This window comes from Xylaria bambusicola (assembly GCF_022495145.1).
Source record: "Xylaria bambusicola strain CBS 139988 unplaced genomic scaffold F5B22scaffold_38, whole genome shotgun sequence".
Classification (NCBI taxonomy): Eukaryota; Fungi; Ascomycota; class Sordariomycetes; order Xylariales; family Xylariaceae; genus Xylaria; species Xylaria bambusicola.
The window spans coordinates 339,153-354,683 of NW_025953591.1; the positions used below are offsets into that span (position 1 = coordinate 339,153).

The 15,531-nt window shown below is 27.0% G+C and overlaps 2 protein-coding genes across 2 annotated transcripts; one reads left to right on the forward strand and one right to left on the reverse strand.

Annotated features, from left to right (window-relative positions):
• Positions 1–979: 979 nt before the first annotated feature.
• F5B22DRAFT_648977 (integral membrane protein S linking to the trans Golgi network-domain-containing protein) lies at positions 980–1,746 on the reverse strand (the record flags this gene model as incomplete). The annotated part of the gene is made up of 2 exons (XM_047979102.1): positions 980–1,367; positions 1,499–1,746. The coding sequence occupies 2 exons, from the start codon at positions 1,744–1,746 to the stop codon at positions 980–982; spliced, it is 636 nt and encodes a 211-aa protein (XP_047828519.1).
• Positions 1,747–2,603: 857 nt separating this feature from the next.
• F5B22DRAFT_648978 (oxidoreductase-like protein) lies at positions 2,604–3,129 on the forward strand (the record flags this gene model as incomplete). The annotated part of the gene is made up of 2 exons (XM_047979103.1): positions 2,604–2,843; positions 2,986–3,129. The coding sequence occupies 2 exons, from the start codon at positions 2,604–2,606 to the stop codon at positions 3,127–3,129; spliced, it is 384 nt and encodes a 127-aa protein (XP_047828520.1).
• Positions 3,130–15,531: the final 12,402 nt, after the last annotated feature.

Here is a 15,531-nt window from a genome sequence, read left to right on the forward strand (position 1 = left end):
GATGAAATGGTGTCGAAATAGGAGAAAGAAAGTGAGTGGATGATTATGAGATGAGACATGGTGATGAGCAAAGATTAAACGAGTCGTGTCCTTCAGGCATGCTGTTTCTTTCATGTATAATACGTATCCTATAGGTTCTAGAGCATAGCTTCAATGAAGAACAAGATATTATATTACACTACTACTGCCGTTGAGGTAAAGTAGGTAGGTAGGTATGAAATGGCTGACCGAGTATGGCGACTGAGTTGTGAGGTGTACGCTTGTATATAAATATGTATGGATGTATGTACGTTTTCTCTTTTACTCGCGAATACTTCTCGACTTATGCTCAATCCATCTTTTTATAGGGTCACTGGGAGCTAGTATTCGAGGATTTACAGTTCTCGTTTTTGCTGTGTTTGTGTAGTGATTGTGATTAGTGTAGGGCTTTCTACTCGGGGTCTTTGACCACTTGGGTATGGCGAGAGGACGAGAAAAATGAACTGTGTATGTGTGTACATGTACTGAGGATATGTGCATGAGGTGCATGTATTATATGGTCAAGATTCAATCTAACCCGGTCTATTTTAGGGGTGACGGGAACTGGAGCCGCCATCTCAGATATCCCTTTTCCAAGATATATGGTCCTGGCGATAGAAAATGGGCATGGTAAAAGGCTTATTTCTCATAGACTAGAGAGCGCTCACGGGTAGGCATATAGAGCAGACATGTGCAGTACGTTTCTTTTTTTTTGCACCAAGGGTAAGGTAATACTGGCTGCTGCTTCGAAAGGAGGCCAGCAAGCCAGCCGTATTAAATAGATGGCAGTAGATAGACGTTCCAAGTTCCAAAGTATTCATACAAGTTCCATAACGCCATGCAATGCAATGCGAGAATATCCTGTAGCGTCCGCCATAACCATACAATCATTATGCCTGCTTACCCGGAAAAAAAAAATCAGAGATGGGCAAGAAGAAAGCAAACTGGGGCATTTCTATTGTTATTTATTCGAATCACCCTTGATGCTAGCCATCTCGTATTCCCCCAGGCCGTCGCGACCTCTACCTCGTCCGCGGCCGCCCCTCGAAAACCCCATCTCTTCGTCGCCGTGGTCACCGCTACCGTCTTCTGGAGAGCCATTGCTGCTGTTCTCGGTATTGCGGCTTATACCGCCGAAAGTGATGGGGCGGAGTTCCCTCCACCGACAGCCATATGTGCCACCCGCAACGGTGATGGTGCCCGAGACCAACATGGTGATCCACCAGGCCATGTTGCGCGGTAGGTAGCCTGTGTATATAGATACGATGATCAGGTGCAGGATGTGGAGCGTGAGGGAAAAGTCGAGGACGAGCTTCGATCGGGATATGAGGACGACTAATGCGACGACTCTGTTTGGTGGGTGTGTTAGTAGAGGGAAAGAAAATGACTATGGGCAGTACTGATGATAGGCAGAATGGCCAGATGAGGGAGAAACTAGAGAAGGTGGGAATGGGGTGGGAATAGAGGGGTGACGACATACACAGCGCCGGCACAACATAACCACACGAAACCCATCAGCCAGCCTTGCGTGTTGTCGCCCCGTAGACTGGCCCAGCCGAATACCATGTCCAGGCTAAACTGGAGACCCATGACGAGCGAGGTGAAGAGCATCAGGACGAGGGCGACGGCGTAGTAGATGCCCTGCAAGGCGGCGATCTGGCCGAGGATGCGCAGGGGCGGCAGTTCGGCGATGGCGCCGGATCGCGGCGGACGTCTCCGTCTCGGCATCTCTGTATGTGTTTTCTTGTAGGGGATAGATTTGTATTTAGGCGAGGAGTTGAATGAAGCGACTGCGAGGTTGAACAGAAGAGTCGACCAAGATGCAGAAATCGAGGGTAGTGGGATGTAGTGCTGAGAATGGCGCAAATTCGGATACTGTTCGAGGCCGTTATAAACTGATCATGGTGGATTCATATGCACCGGCTGTCTTGTCTGTTCGTGTGCCGAGATCGAATTGGATATGGGACGGCGATGACTTCTCGGAAGGTCGGATGCTGCTGGAGAGGGTGCGGTCGTTGGTCGGCAAATGTAGGTACAGGTTGAGGTTAAATGAAGGTATCGTGAATGATTTAAGATTCAATCCACGTAACGAGCAGGCATTAGATATGTAAGGTAGGCAGGCAGGCGAGGTACGGAGTACAGAAAGGAGGTTGATGAAGGCCTATGCCTGGCCAATGATCGGCCTCACGGCTTAGAGCCCCCAGTGGACCCCTACATGTACCTACTAGGCAGGGTCTTCGCGCTAAGTAGAAGCGGCTGTCTCTTAGGCTACCTTAGGTACCTTAGCCATCCACTGTAGCAGGCTGCTATCGATTACATGCCTTATTACATGCCTTATTACATGCCCTATTTCATCATCAGATATGTCGAAGCTACCTAGGTAGGTATCATGATGAATTAAGCTCCCGCTCCAGCTCCATTAGCTATCGACGCCGAGGCCTACCTTTACAAGTTGACTTGAGCTCAAACGAAATCTTCGCGTTACACATACCTAGCACAAAACACTTCGCCGCATCATTTTGAATCCAAGAAGCCAACAATCAATTGTTTCGATTTGTCTCTCAACCCACCCCGCATCATTGACCATGGGCATGTTCGGCCTCTGGTCGTCTGAGGACGACAAGCGCAAGGACGAGGTGCGCACAGGCGCGAGAGCCCCCGACCGCACCGAGAGGAAACAGTGCTGGGACGCCCGCGACACCTTCTACAGGTGCCTCGACAAGCACGACGTCATCGACTCGCTGACCGGCGAGGGGAAGAAGACGGCCGACAAGCATTGCGCCAACGAGGACAAGGCCTTTCACGACAACTGCGCTACCGCATGGGTGAGTTTGTCTTCATCCTCTCCGCCTCTATATCCTCATTATGGGAAGAGAGAAAAGAGGAGAAAGCGAGGAAGCGAGGAAGGGAGGAAGGGAGGAGGAGAGGAGAAAAGATAAGAAGCGAATCGAGTTAATGTTGCGCTAGGTCACGTACTTTAAGAAATATCGCGTTGCCGATTACCAGAAGAAGATGACCTTCGAGAGGCTGCAGAAAGAAGGTGCCAACAAGGTCGGCATGCAGGGCTCGGCCGACTTGCCTGGCGGCCCCGGAGGCTCGGTCGTTCGATAAGCACGAATAAGCCCGTCGCCCTCGCCGATAGCGAGATGTGCTGTATTTCGAGGGATGCTGCTTGTATTGTAGATCTGTCGTACGTATTTTGTCATCACCCCACCTGCATGGAAAGGAGTTTTGTTTGGTTACGGAAAAGCTTTACATGATTCCTCGCTACTCTGATATGTCCCTTAGCTGGGCTGAAACTCGATCGCTGGGGGATATGAGTGTCGTGTACGATGCGAGGGAGGTAGTGAATTCAGCCTGTCTTCCAAGCATTGGCCGTGCCCGTGCCATCATACGTAAACCATCGTTGTCGACATACTCGTGTGTCCGTCGTCTGGGAGATTGGGCGTCATTGGCAGAGTCGATGTATTTATACTATGACCACCCACGTCTCACGGGTTTTAGCTGTACTACTGAGACCTTTCTCTAGTGATATAACTGTGCAGCTTCTCAGTGAAGTTTTTCATAAATGGAGGCGCTGCCGTTGTGTCCATGTCGCGCGCCGCTCATGGATACTTGCGTCTCGCCGGGCACGACAGCCTGGCGGATAATGTTCACTATTTGAGGGCAGGTGTAAGGTGCTACATACAGTCAAGGCACGATACCTCACTAGGTATGGACGGGTGAACACATTACTCTATGAATACCTTAGGTTTTAATGTTCATTCTCGGAATGAGAGTAAAACAAATCATCTCTTTTCATTCTTCTGTCTCATCACCGGTCCGTGTACAGCAGGGATATGTAAGTGCGAGGAAGCAGGTCGGTCATGGTAGGACCTCAGATACCGAGATATAGTAAGATAAAAATCAGTATTTAATTGAAGAAAAACGAGGTTTCGCCTTGGCAACCTGGTTTGGCTTTCTGACAATAGTGTATCTCCGATGCTGTCCCTGGATTATTACAACGGGTTAAGGGTCAAGAGGAGTGTTTCACCTGCGGAATACCTACCTAGGTAGCTACCATCTTGAAATCCAGTGGCCGGTATATAACCGTCTCCCTCTGTCCTAGAATGCCTAAATACTACGTACATAGTATGTTCAAATTAGAGAGCTGTTCATCTAAATGACACTTTTTTCGGTGGCTGTCATGTCTTGTCATGTCCCACAGGCAGGGGGTATAGGTGGGAAAGGCCTTAACCCCGACCCGCCCAGTCGGATATCCGGCTTCTTTGCATCGCCAATGGGCCATTTTTCTGGCCATTTATTTGAGGATCAGGGAGACGGAAACGATCATGTCAGCTGGAAAGGGATGATACCTATGTAGGTAGGTATGTAAGTACATATGTAGGTACCCTGATACAGTATGCATTGCATCATATTTACTGTATCTTCAGCACGAGATTGATTCTTTTAAGCACACTACTCCGTACTTAGATGTGTACATTTGTATGCAAGGACCTATGCACTCCAGACTATTAAAGTAAAATAAAAATTGACTCACCAACAGCATTACACGGCATTACACAGCATTCTCTCGGCCCAATATATTATATGAATGTACCTGAAGCCAAGGATTGATACTTACGGATACCTCATAGAATCATCGAGTTATGAATCTCAATTGTTTGAGAGGTATTTCTTACCTACCATATCTGGTAAGTATGGGTTGTGATTACTATGTACTGTATACATGTAGTCTGTACTGTTGTTTCTCACTTATTTGTACTGTGATATGTAGGTACCTATTCCCAGGATCTGCATAACATAATGTACGTTTGGATCTTCACATGCGTCGTCGTATTCATAGACGCCTGATGAAAGATGTGGAAATGTGACAGCGAGGATTGTACGAAACAAAGAAAACGGGCTGAATCCCCGCGGCTACAGGTACCATATCAAGGCATGTAAAGCACCGTCTGTGCTCATACACTACCTATACGTAGGAATACCTACAGCGTTGAGATTGAGGGATCATCACTGTGTGAGCTACTTGGGTAGAATTTTAAACATCACTTCAAATAAACAAGGAGGCAGGCATAGGTAGGGTAGGTATTTTGTTATGTCAGGTACAAATCAAAACCACTCTCCACGGAAAATGAGGCTGTGCGTTATGCGCTGAACGGGGGGATTTACAGTGCTTACAGCAGGCAGGTCCGCTGGATGCAGGTAGGCCGGGTTGCTGGCTGTAAAAGTACCTAGGAGATAATGCGGGCAAGCTAAAAAGGTGTAGTTGTTATTGGTAAGTAATTCTAGCTAGCATTGTGGCCAAGGAGGGGTAGAATTAGATATAGTGCTTCTAGGAATGGGTTCCGTAATTGGTCCCCCTATCGAGCTGGGCGCCTATACCTATATAAGGCTAAAGTTAGGATTGTAAGATTTTATCTTATAATTTAATAAAAAGCATTGTACTTATATTTTATAATTATTTTATTTATATTTTACTTTATTCCGATTATGAAATTTCTATTCGGTAGAATTATATATAAATTTTAAGCTTTAATAAGGATTATTCCACTTATATTTTAAATTATCCTAATTATAAAAAATCCATCCAATAAAATTATATATAAATCCTATATTTTAATTAGGATTATTCCATTTATATCTTAAATTATTTTATTTATAAGATTTTTATCTAGTAGAATTATATATAAATCCTATATTTTAATTAAAACTATTTTATTTATATTTTAAATTATTCCATTTATAAGATTTTTATTTAATAAAATTATATATAAATCCTATATTTTAATTAAAACTAGTCCACTTATATTTTAAATTATCCTAATTATAAAATTTCTATTTAATAAAATTATATATAAATCTTATACTTTAATAAGGATTATTTTATTTAAATTTTAAATTATTCTAATTATAAAAAATCCATTTAATAAAATTATATATATATCTTATACTTTAATAAGGATTATCCTATATATATCCTAAATTATATTTTATTATTATAATTATTATTTATTATTAGGTTATTATTTATAATGTCCTATATATTATTAATATTAATAGCCTTTCCTTTCCCTTTAGATTTAATATTAAATTTTGATTTAATAGCTTTTTTTTTCTTTTTAGGTTTAATATTAAATTTTAATTAGAATTTAAATAAAAATGCTTTAATTAATTAGGATAAAAATCTAAATAAAAATATTTCTTTTAGGTTAATAGGGGTAAATTAGTTTTTTATAAAGGTATATTAATTTTAAATATAAAATATAAATAGGTTTATAATTATAGGTAAAATAATAATAAAGTAAAATAAGGAATAAAGAAATTTTAACTTTTTTATATATTCTTTTAAACTTACGTTTTTATTTTTAACTTTTATTAATTTAATTTATAAATCTATAACTTTTTAAACTATTAATTAAATTATAACCTATATTTAAGGCTAAATAATAATTATTATAAACTTAATTATATTTTAAAGTAAAGTTAAAGCTTCCCCTATTAAAACTTTATTAAAAATAGCTATTATATATAATTTAATAATTCCTTTAAATAATCCTTTATATAAGCTATTTCGTAATATAGCTTATATTTATTTAACTATAATTTAACATATCCTATATATTTCCTTTATTATTTTAAAATTATTTAATAATAGGATTTTACTTCCTTTTTTAAAAGCTTTTAATTTTTATTAATTTTCTTTTAAAATATAAGCGTATTTTATTTTTAATTTTAGTCCAGCTTTTACTTTATTTAAATAATTAATAAAATAATTAAATATTAATTATATATATTTAAATATAATTCCCTTTAATTTAGGTTAAAAGGTTTAAATATATTACTATATTTATAAAATAGGTTATTAGCTTTATAAATTAAATTATTAATTTTATAGGATAAGCTATTAATTTTATAAAGTAGGTTATTAATTCTATAAAATAGGTTATTAAAGTAGTAAAAGAAGTAATTTAAGTCCTTTTTTAAAGGATATTATATTTATATAGTTCTTAAAGTCTTAAATTTATTTTTAGGATCCCTTTTTAATAGCTATTACTTAAATTTTAAAATTTTAAATTTATTTTTATAATTTTAATAATATTAAAGGTATATTTAAGTTTTTATTAATAGTTATTTTTTATTATTTAAAATCTTTAACTTTTTAATAGCTTTATTTTCCTTTTTTAGGGTATTAAAATTAAGACTAGCTTTAAACTATAATATAAAGCATAATAGGATAATATAATATCCCTTTAAAATAAATAGCTATAATAGTTCTATATTATATATAAATACTTTTAATATAAATAAAAATATGCTATAGCCCTTTTTAAAATTTCTAATAATTTTAATAGCCTTTTAAAAAGCTAGTTTAATATAAAATCTAAGGGTAATATCCTTATAATATATCCAATTTTATTAAAATATTATAACCCTAATAGTTTGGATAAAGGTCTTTATTTTAAATTATAATACTATATTAAATAGTTTAATAAATATAAAAGTATAGTATAAGTATTTTATTACTTAATTTATTTTAATATCCTTTTAAAGATTAATTATATATATTAAAATAAATATTTAATAAGCCTTTCCGTTTAGTTTATTTATAAATAAGGCTTTATTAATTTTTAATTTATTTAAGTTTAAAAGGGTTTAATTTTTTCCCTTAAATATAGATTTATTAAAGATAACTTTATTAATATTTATAAACTAAAATAAATCTAATTTGCATTTTATATTTTTTATATATCCTTAATTTAATAATTTAAAAACTTTATATATCCTATAGTTAAAGTTTGGTTTTAAAAAGGGATTTTTTAATTTTACATTTAGCTTATTCTTATTATTATCTATCTTTATATATAAGGATAAGGTCTATCCTAAAGTGCTATTAAGTATTATAATATATAAAGTAATAATAATAAAAGGGTATAATAAGGATAAATATAATAAGGATTAATAATAAATAAGGATAATATAAAAAAGAGGTAGAAAATTTAGGTTAAAAGTGGAAAGATTTTAAGCGTTAATATAATTAATAATTTATTTATATATAGTAAAAGCATTTATAAAAAAGGAATGGACTTTTAAGGATAGGATAAATATAAACTATCCTATTTTAACTATTTAATTATTTATATATATACCTATTTAATTGTTTTTCTTTTAATATTTAGCTATCCTATTTAAATAAGGTTATTATATTAGGGTTTTTTTTTTTTTTTTTTTCTTAATTATTATTAATTAATTCCTGATTTTTTAATAAAGTAATAGTAAAAGATCCTTTTCTATCCTTAAATAACTTATTTATAGGATAAATAACTTAAGGGCATTTAATAGGTATTTATAAAGGATAGGAATACTATTTAAATTATATAGGATATAGGAATAACGTTCCATTTATCCTTTTATTAAGAATAATCCCTTTTATTTAGGTATAAGTTTAAGAAGTTTTAATTTTCCTTTTTATAATAATATTATATAGTTATTAATATAAATAGGTATGCTTTAATAATTATAAATAGTTTGTTTTTATATTTAAATATCCTTATATTATTATTTTATTTTTTTAAGTTTTTATTAAGTTTATACAATATATTTTAAAATTAAATTATAATATTAAGGGTCCTAATCTTTTAAAATTAAAGGTTTAAATAAAAAAGATATAAAGGAGCTTATTAAAGTAATATCTTTAATAAAAGGGTATTTTACTTTTAATTTATTATAAAGTAAATATCTATATAAGATTTTAAAAGGTAAAAAGCTTAAATAATCTATATATTAAAAGTTAATACTTTAGATAATTAATATTACTTTTAAGTTTTAATCTTTTAATATATTTAAAATAAAATTATAAAGCTTATTAAGGATAAATTATATAATATAATTAAATATTTTTATAATACCTATACTTTTATAGGATTTAAATAGGGTATTTAAGGTATATATTTTTATTTTTTATATTTAATATTTAAATTTTCCTAAAAAGAACCTATTATTAAAATCTAAATAAATAATTAAGGGTATAATACTATTTTAATCCTTTTAATCTAATATTACCTATAAAGCTATAAAGGTTTTATATAATATTATAAAGATTATTTATTTATAATAGTTAAATATATTAATTTTATATAGGATATATTAATTTCCTTTAAAGGTAAGGATAAATAGTTTTATAAAGTTTATTATTAAGATTTAAAAAGGCTTATATATTATAATTAAAAAGCTAAATAATTTAGGCTTAATTAGGTTAAACTTTATATATTATAAATATTTAAGTATATAATTAATAATATTTTAAGCTATATATAATTAATATATTGTTTAATTAAGTTTTTTTAATATAATAAATAAATAGAAGTAGCCTTTATTATTATAAGCTAGTTTTAAAGTATATAAAACTTTATTTTTAAAAAGGCATTTTTGCTATATTCCTTTTTTAAAATGCTTTAAGGTTTATTTATTAATTTTAAATAGCTTTACCTAATTTATTAAAGCTTTAAATTTTAGCTTTCCTTTATCCTTATTTAAGGTATTATTAAGGAATTTTTATATATTTAAATATTAAATTAATTTATAATATTTAAATATTTCTATTATAAACTTATTTATTTTTATTATTTAATATATATATATATATTATTAATACTTTTATATTTAAAATAAAGGCCTTTTATATATTTTCTTTAATGTTATAATAGTTAAAAGGTAGTTATTATTTTATTTAAAATATATATTTATTTTCCTTATTAAATTAATTTTAAATAAAGTATAGTTTTAATTTTAATATATTAAAATATAAAGCTATTAATTTTTAAAATTACTTTATTATATTTTTAATAAGTTAAATTTTATTATTTTTATTTAATATATTTAATAGTTTATTAATATATCTCCCATTTAACCTGGCTACTTAATTAACTTAGCTATATTTTTAACCTTTATATATATATTTAAAAATATCTTAATAATTATTTATACAATTAATTTAAATTAATTTAAATCTAAATTATTAAACGTTTTTATAACATTTTTATAAGTTTATATATTATAGCTAAGTTCGCTATAAGCCTTATAATACTAGGCGTAAATTTCCTTCCTTTTTATATAACAATTACTTTAATATATAATGCGATTTTTTACCTTAAAAATACCCTATACCTTTATTTAATCCCTAATATCTTTAATAATAAAAAATCCTCCATTTTATAATTTAGTTCTTTTTATATAGCAATATTTATTAAACTTATAATTTATTTTATAAAAGCTTTTAACTTCCCCCTTTAATAATATAAAACAATATATAATATTAATTATATTATATATAATTTAACCTAACCCTTCGATAATAAATATAAAAAAGCTATTTTAATATTATACGATCCTTTATTTAATATATTTAAAAAGGGAATTAGCTTTAGTTAGGTTATTTAAAGTTATAATTATATAAGGATTAAATGGTACCGGGGATAAAAGGTTAATTTAAAGTATAACCGGATAATTTAATTAATTAATAATATAATTTAAATTATATAATATTAAACCTATTCCTTTAAATCCCCTTTATATATTATTTAGAATAATTGCTTTATTAAATATATAGAGAAATGCAATTATAAAATCTTCCTTTTAAATATAAATAATATATACCTATATAAAGCCTTCGATTTGCTTTTTATATAACCGTTTTAAAGGGTTAAATACCTTAACATTAAGTAGTTAAAGGTAATAAAAAAAATGGGGAGGTATATAAAGGGTAATAATATTGTTTTCTTTATAATATAATTTAAATTTATATAAATGGTAGCTTTTATAACTATTAAGGAAAAAAAGGTAATAATATCCTTTTATATAAAGCTTTATATACTTATTAAAATGCTTAATTTAATTTATAGCTTATTTATTTATTATTTAACTATTTTTTATAATTATAATCTTTTAATTACCTAATATATTATTATTTTTATATTAAAGTATAAGGTAGTTTTTCCCTATTAAAATAATATATAGTAGGATAATCCAACTATACGATAAAATTGTTTAAATAATTATCAACTATTTTAAATTACCTAATTAAACAGCTTATAATTTTTATTTATATTTAATTAAAGTTATAACTATTTTAAATATAATTTTACCTATTATAAATCTAATTTTATTACAGTTATAAATATTTTCTTTTTAAATGCTATTTTTATTTATTATCTTTTATATAAGGATAAATTAAATGTAATATTTAATTAGATTTTCGTTTAATACCCATTAATAATTAATTCTTTAATTAAAATATATTTAAATATTTAAAATTTATTATATAAAGTTTAACGTTTAATTCTTTCTAACTAGCTTTTAACCCTATAATACTATTAATTAATTAGCTATATCTTTTATATAACTATATAAAGGCGGAAACGATTTTACTATAAAATTAAGGATATATTATACGATTGATTTTTCTTTATCTGGAGTTAATCGGGCTTTTAAAGGTAGTATTTCGCTTATTAGTTTAAAACCTTTCGTTCGAAGGGCAAATATCGTACGAGGAATATTATAAATAGTAATAGCACATCAAACGGATAATTTTAAGTTTCGTTTAATAGCTTAAAATATAAGCTATAGGTTGCTTTCTTTATAAAGGGTTTCCATAATTATTGGTGGAGAAATAAGGAATTTTTTTCATATACATACGAAGGTTAAAAATGTGGCCAGGTTAATTGGGTAGCCAGGTTAAGTGGGAGATGCGTTATATCTTTTTAATTTATCCTTTTATATTTAAAGTTTTAAAGCTTTATTTATATATTTAATTTTTAAAAAGGTATTTAAATAGTTTAAGTTAGGGAAAATAATTTTAAATAAAGCATTTATTACTTTATTTTAAAGGCCCTTTATATATATAATTTAAATATTTAATAACTTTAATTTTTTAACCTATTTAGTATAAATGCTTTTAATATTAAAGGATATAAAGAAATAGGTTAAAAGCTTATAATTAATATAAATAATGGATAGGATAGTTGATTTAAAATATTTTTTATACTTTTAATAGAACTTTATAATAATATATAGCTTTTTTTTATAAATATTATAATTATATTAATATATAATAAATAAAAAGCTATTATATAAAAGGGGGTAAGGGATTTTATTTTAGTTTTAAATAATATAATATCCTATAATATAGGTTAAAGCGTTTAAATAAAGGTTAATAGGTAAATTATATTAATAATTATATATATTTATAATATAGGATAACCTTTTTTTTAAAAGTTTAAAAGCTAGGTTTTTACTTTTACCTTATTGTTAAAGGATATTGCTAAATAATTTATTAAAAGGATAAGCTATTTTTAAATAATTAATAATCTACTTTTTTATAAATTTTATAAAGTTTAAAAAACTATATATTTAAGTTTAATCTTTAAAATAAGGCTAATTTCTTAAACGCTTTAATTAATTATATTTAATTGTTACCTTTTTATAGATTTTATAAACTACTTTTAATATTACAATTTTATTATATTTAATACTTACTTTTTTTAAGAATAGCTTTAACTTAGCTTATAAAATTTAAAGAAAAAAGTAATATTTAATTTAAAATAGTTATTTCTTTATTAATTTATAAGTAGTAAAAATATTATTAATATATTTTATAATTAAGATTAATAATTTAAAAGTTAAAAGGGTAATAAGTAATGATTTAAAAGTTAGCTTTAGGATTAGATTTAAAGTTATATATATAAGTTCTAAAAATAAATAACTAATAAATTAAGACCTTTATAATAAATATATTAATTATAACGCATCTCCCACTTAACCTAGCCACCCAATTAAGCTGGCCACCCCCTTAACTTATATAAAACCCCATTATTTCAATCTTTAATAACTTTACGAATACTAATCGTACGATTTAATAATTAGTATCTTTAAATCCGTTAGTTAAAGGGGAATCCAATGGTATTTTTTACTATTTTTTATAAAATTTATTAAGCGAAATATTAAACAATACGCTAAAGGGGCACTAAGCAAGAATTAATTTAACGCTTACTTTAGCGTATTGCTTAATAACTCCGCGAATATAAGTTGTATAAATCAATGAAGGGTACCGTTAAATAGCTCTTTTTATTACGAATCTAATGGTATATTTTATTATTTTATACGATTAGTATTCATAGAGTTATTAAATTATCACGTGATTAGCGCACCGACGTTATTTGTATGGGCTAGGGGGGTGGCCAGGTCAATTGGGTGGCCAGGTCAAGTAGGAGATGCGTTAATTAAAGGAATCCTAGGATTTTAAAGGTAAATATATATTTTAAATTAAGGTAAATAAGGATAGCTTAATATTTATATTTAAGATTAAACTTAAATATTAATTCTATATATAGATTTAATAACTTATTATAAATATTTATAAGGAGTAAAAGATTTATTTTAAGGAGGTTCTCTTTTACTTTATTATAATTAATAGTAAATTTTAGTTCTAATTAAGGATTATATACTTTAATATTTAAATTTTTATAAATTAAAATAAGTATAGCTATTTAATTTAATAGTTTCCCGTTTACTATATATATAGGTTTATATAAATTAACTTTAAAGTATTTTAAGGTAAGCTTATATAGCTAATATAATTAAGGATTAATTTAAAAGTATTATTTTAATCTATTTTATAGCTTTATTTTTAATATTAGTTTTACTTAATAAATATAAAGGTTTATTAATATAGTTATATTTATAATAGTTATAGCTTTATAATTTTGATAAATATATTAAACTTTTATATAATGCATTTTTAAGGGTTTTAGGATAAAAGATTTAAAGGTAGAATTATAGGCTTTTTATTAGGTAAATATTTTTATATTTAATATATTTAATAATAGGGTAGGGGTTCTTTTTATAATTTATTTATTTATGGGAAACCGTTAATAAATAAGGGATAGCTTTTTAAAGGGTAAGATTAAAGAGATCTTCTTTAATATAATTAATTGTTTAGGATAATATTCCTTTAATAAAATTATAAATAAATAAACCTATAAAATTTAATAGCCCCTTTTAAAACGTAAGGTAATTAATAGCTTAAAGGTATAATTAAATAATATTTAATTTTAAATAAGGAATATAAATTTATAATAAATGTTATAGTAATTTAGTTTTTTAATTTATTTAAGTTATAAATATAAGTTTAATTTTTTAAATTTTTAAAGTTATTTAATTTAGGCTTTAATTTAAATAAATCTTCCTTATTTATTAAAATTTCTACTTTAAGCAATATAAGAACTAAAGTAAGTTTATATTTAAATTTAAAATATAAGATAAGCCTTTAAAGCATTATAAGTATTTCTTTTATAGTTAGATTTTTAATAGTTAATATAAAATTATATATATTAAATATAGCTATTATATTTTAAAGCTATAATAATTTAAAAATAAATTATATTATTAATTTACCTTTAATTAGTTAGATAATTATTTATATTAATTAAAATATATTAATTATTATTATAATAAAAATAATAAATTTATAAATAGGATTTAATGTATTAAATAAATTTAGAAAAATAAGCTATTTAATATTTAATTTTTTAATTTTCTTTTAAGTTAAGCTTAACTTATTTATTACAAGTAAATATATAATGTTTACCTTATTTCTTTAATTTATTAAATTAGCTTTATTATTTAAGACCTATTTTATTAATTTACCCCACTTTAAATATTTAATAGTAAGCTTAATCCTATATACCTTTATAAATTGGATAAATATTAAATTAGCATTTAAATATATGCTTTTTTTTATTTTAATATATTATTTAATTATTCCTTTAACCTTTTTTAATGCTTTAATAAATAAAAACTTTAAATTTTTATTAAAATTTAAGCTTAGCTATAAAAGGTTTATAAAGGATATCTTTATAATAATAATATCTAGAAGTTTTATATAATTTATAGCTTTTTATTCCTTATATCCTTTAATCTTTATAAAAGGTTTAAAGGATTAATTAGCATTTTTAAATTTTCGAACCTTTTTTTATCTTAATATAGCCTTTTTAACTTATTTATTAAATAAGAATAAAATTAAAACTATAATATTTCTATCCTTTCTTTTTTTAAGTAAAGGTTTATCTATAACTATAATTATTTAATTCTTTAAAAAGAATAATCCCCTTATTTAAAAATTTAACCTTATTTACTATTATAAAGTTAAAAGATATTATATAGTTAAATTTAAAGGTAAAATATAGGTTTTAAAGTATTACTTTATTTTCCTTTAAGAATTATTTATAATAAAGCTATATTAATTTAAATTAAATTTTTATTATTTTAAAGCCTTTCTTTAAATATTTATTAATAGGAAATATTATACCTTTAAGGTATACTTATTTCTATTAAGCTAACTATTTTTATTAAAAGGCATTATATTTAATTTAAATATACTTCCAGCTTTTATATTAAAAGTATATTCTTTTTTCCGGTTTTAGGGTTTTAATACTATTAATTAATAGGTTCTTTAAT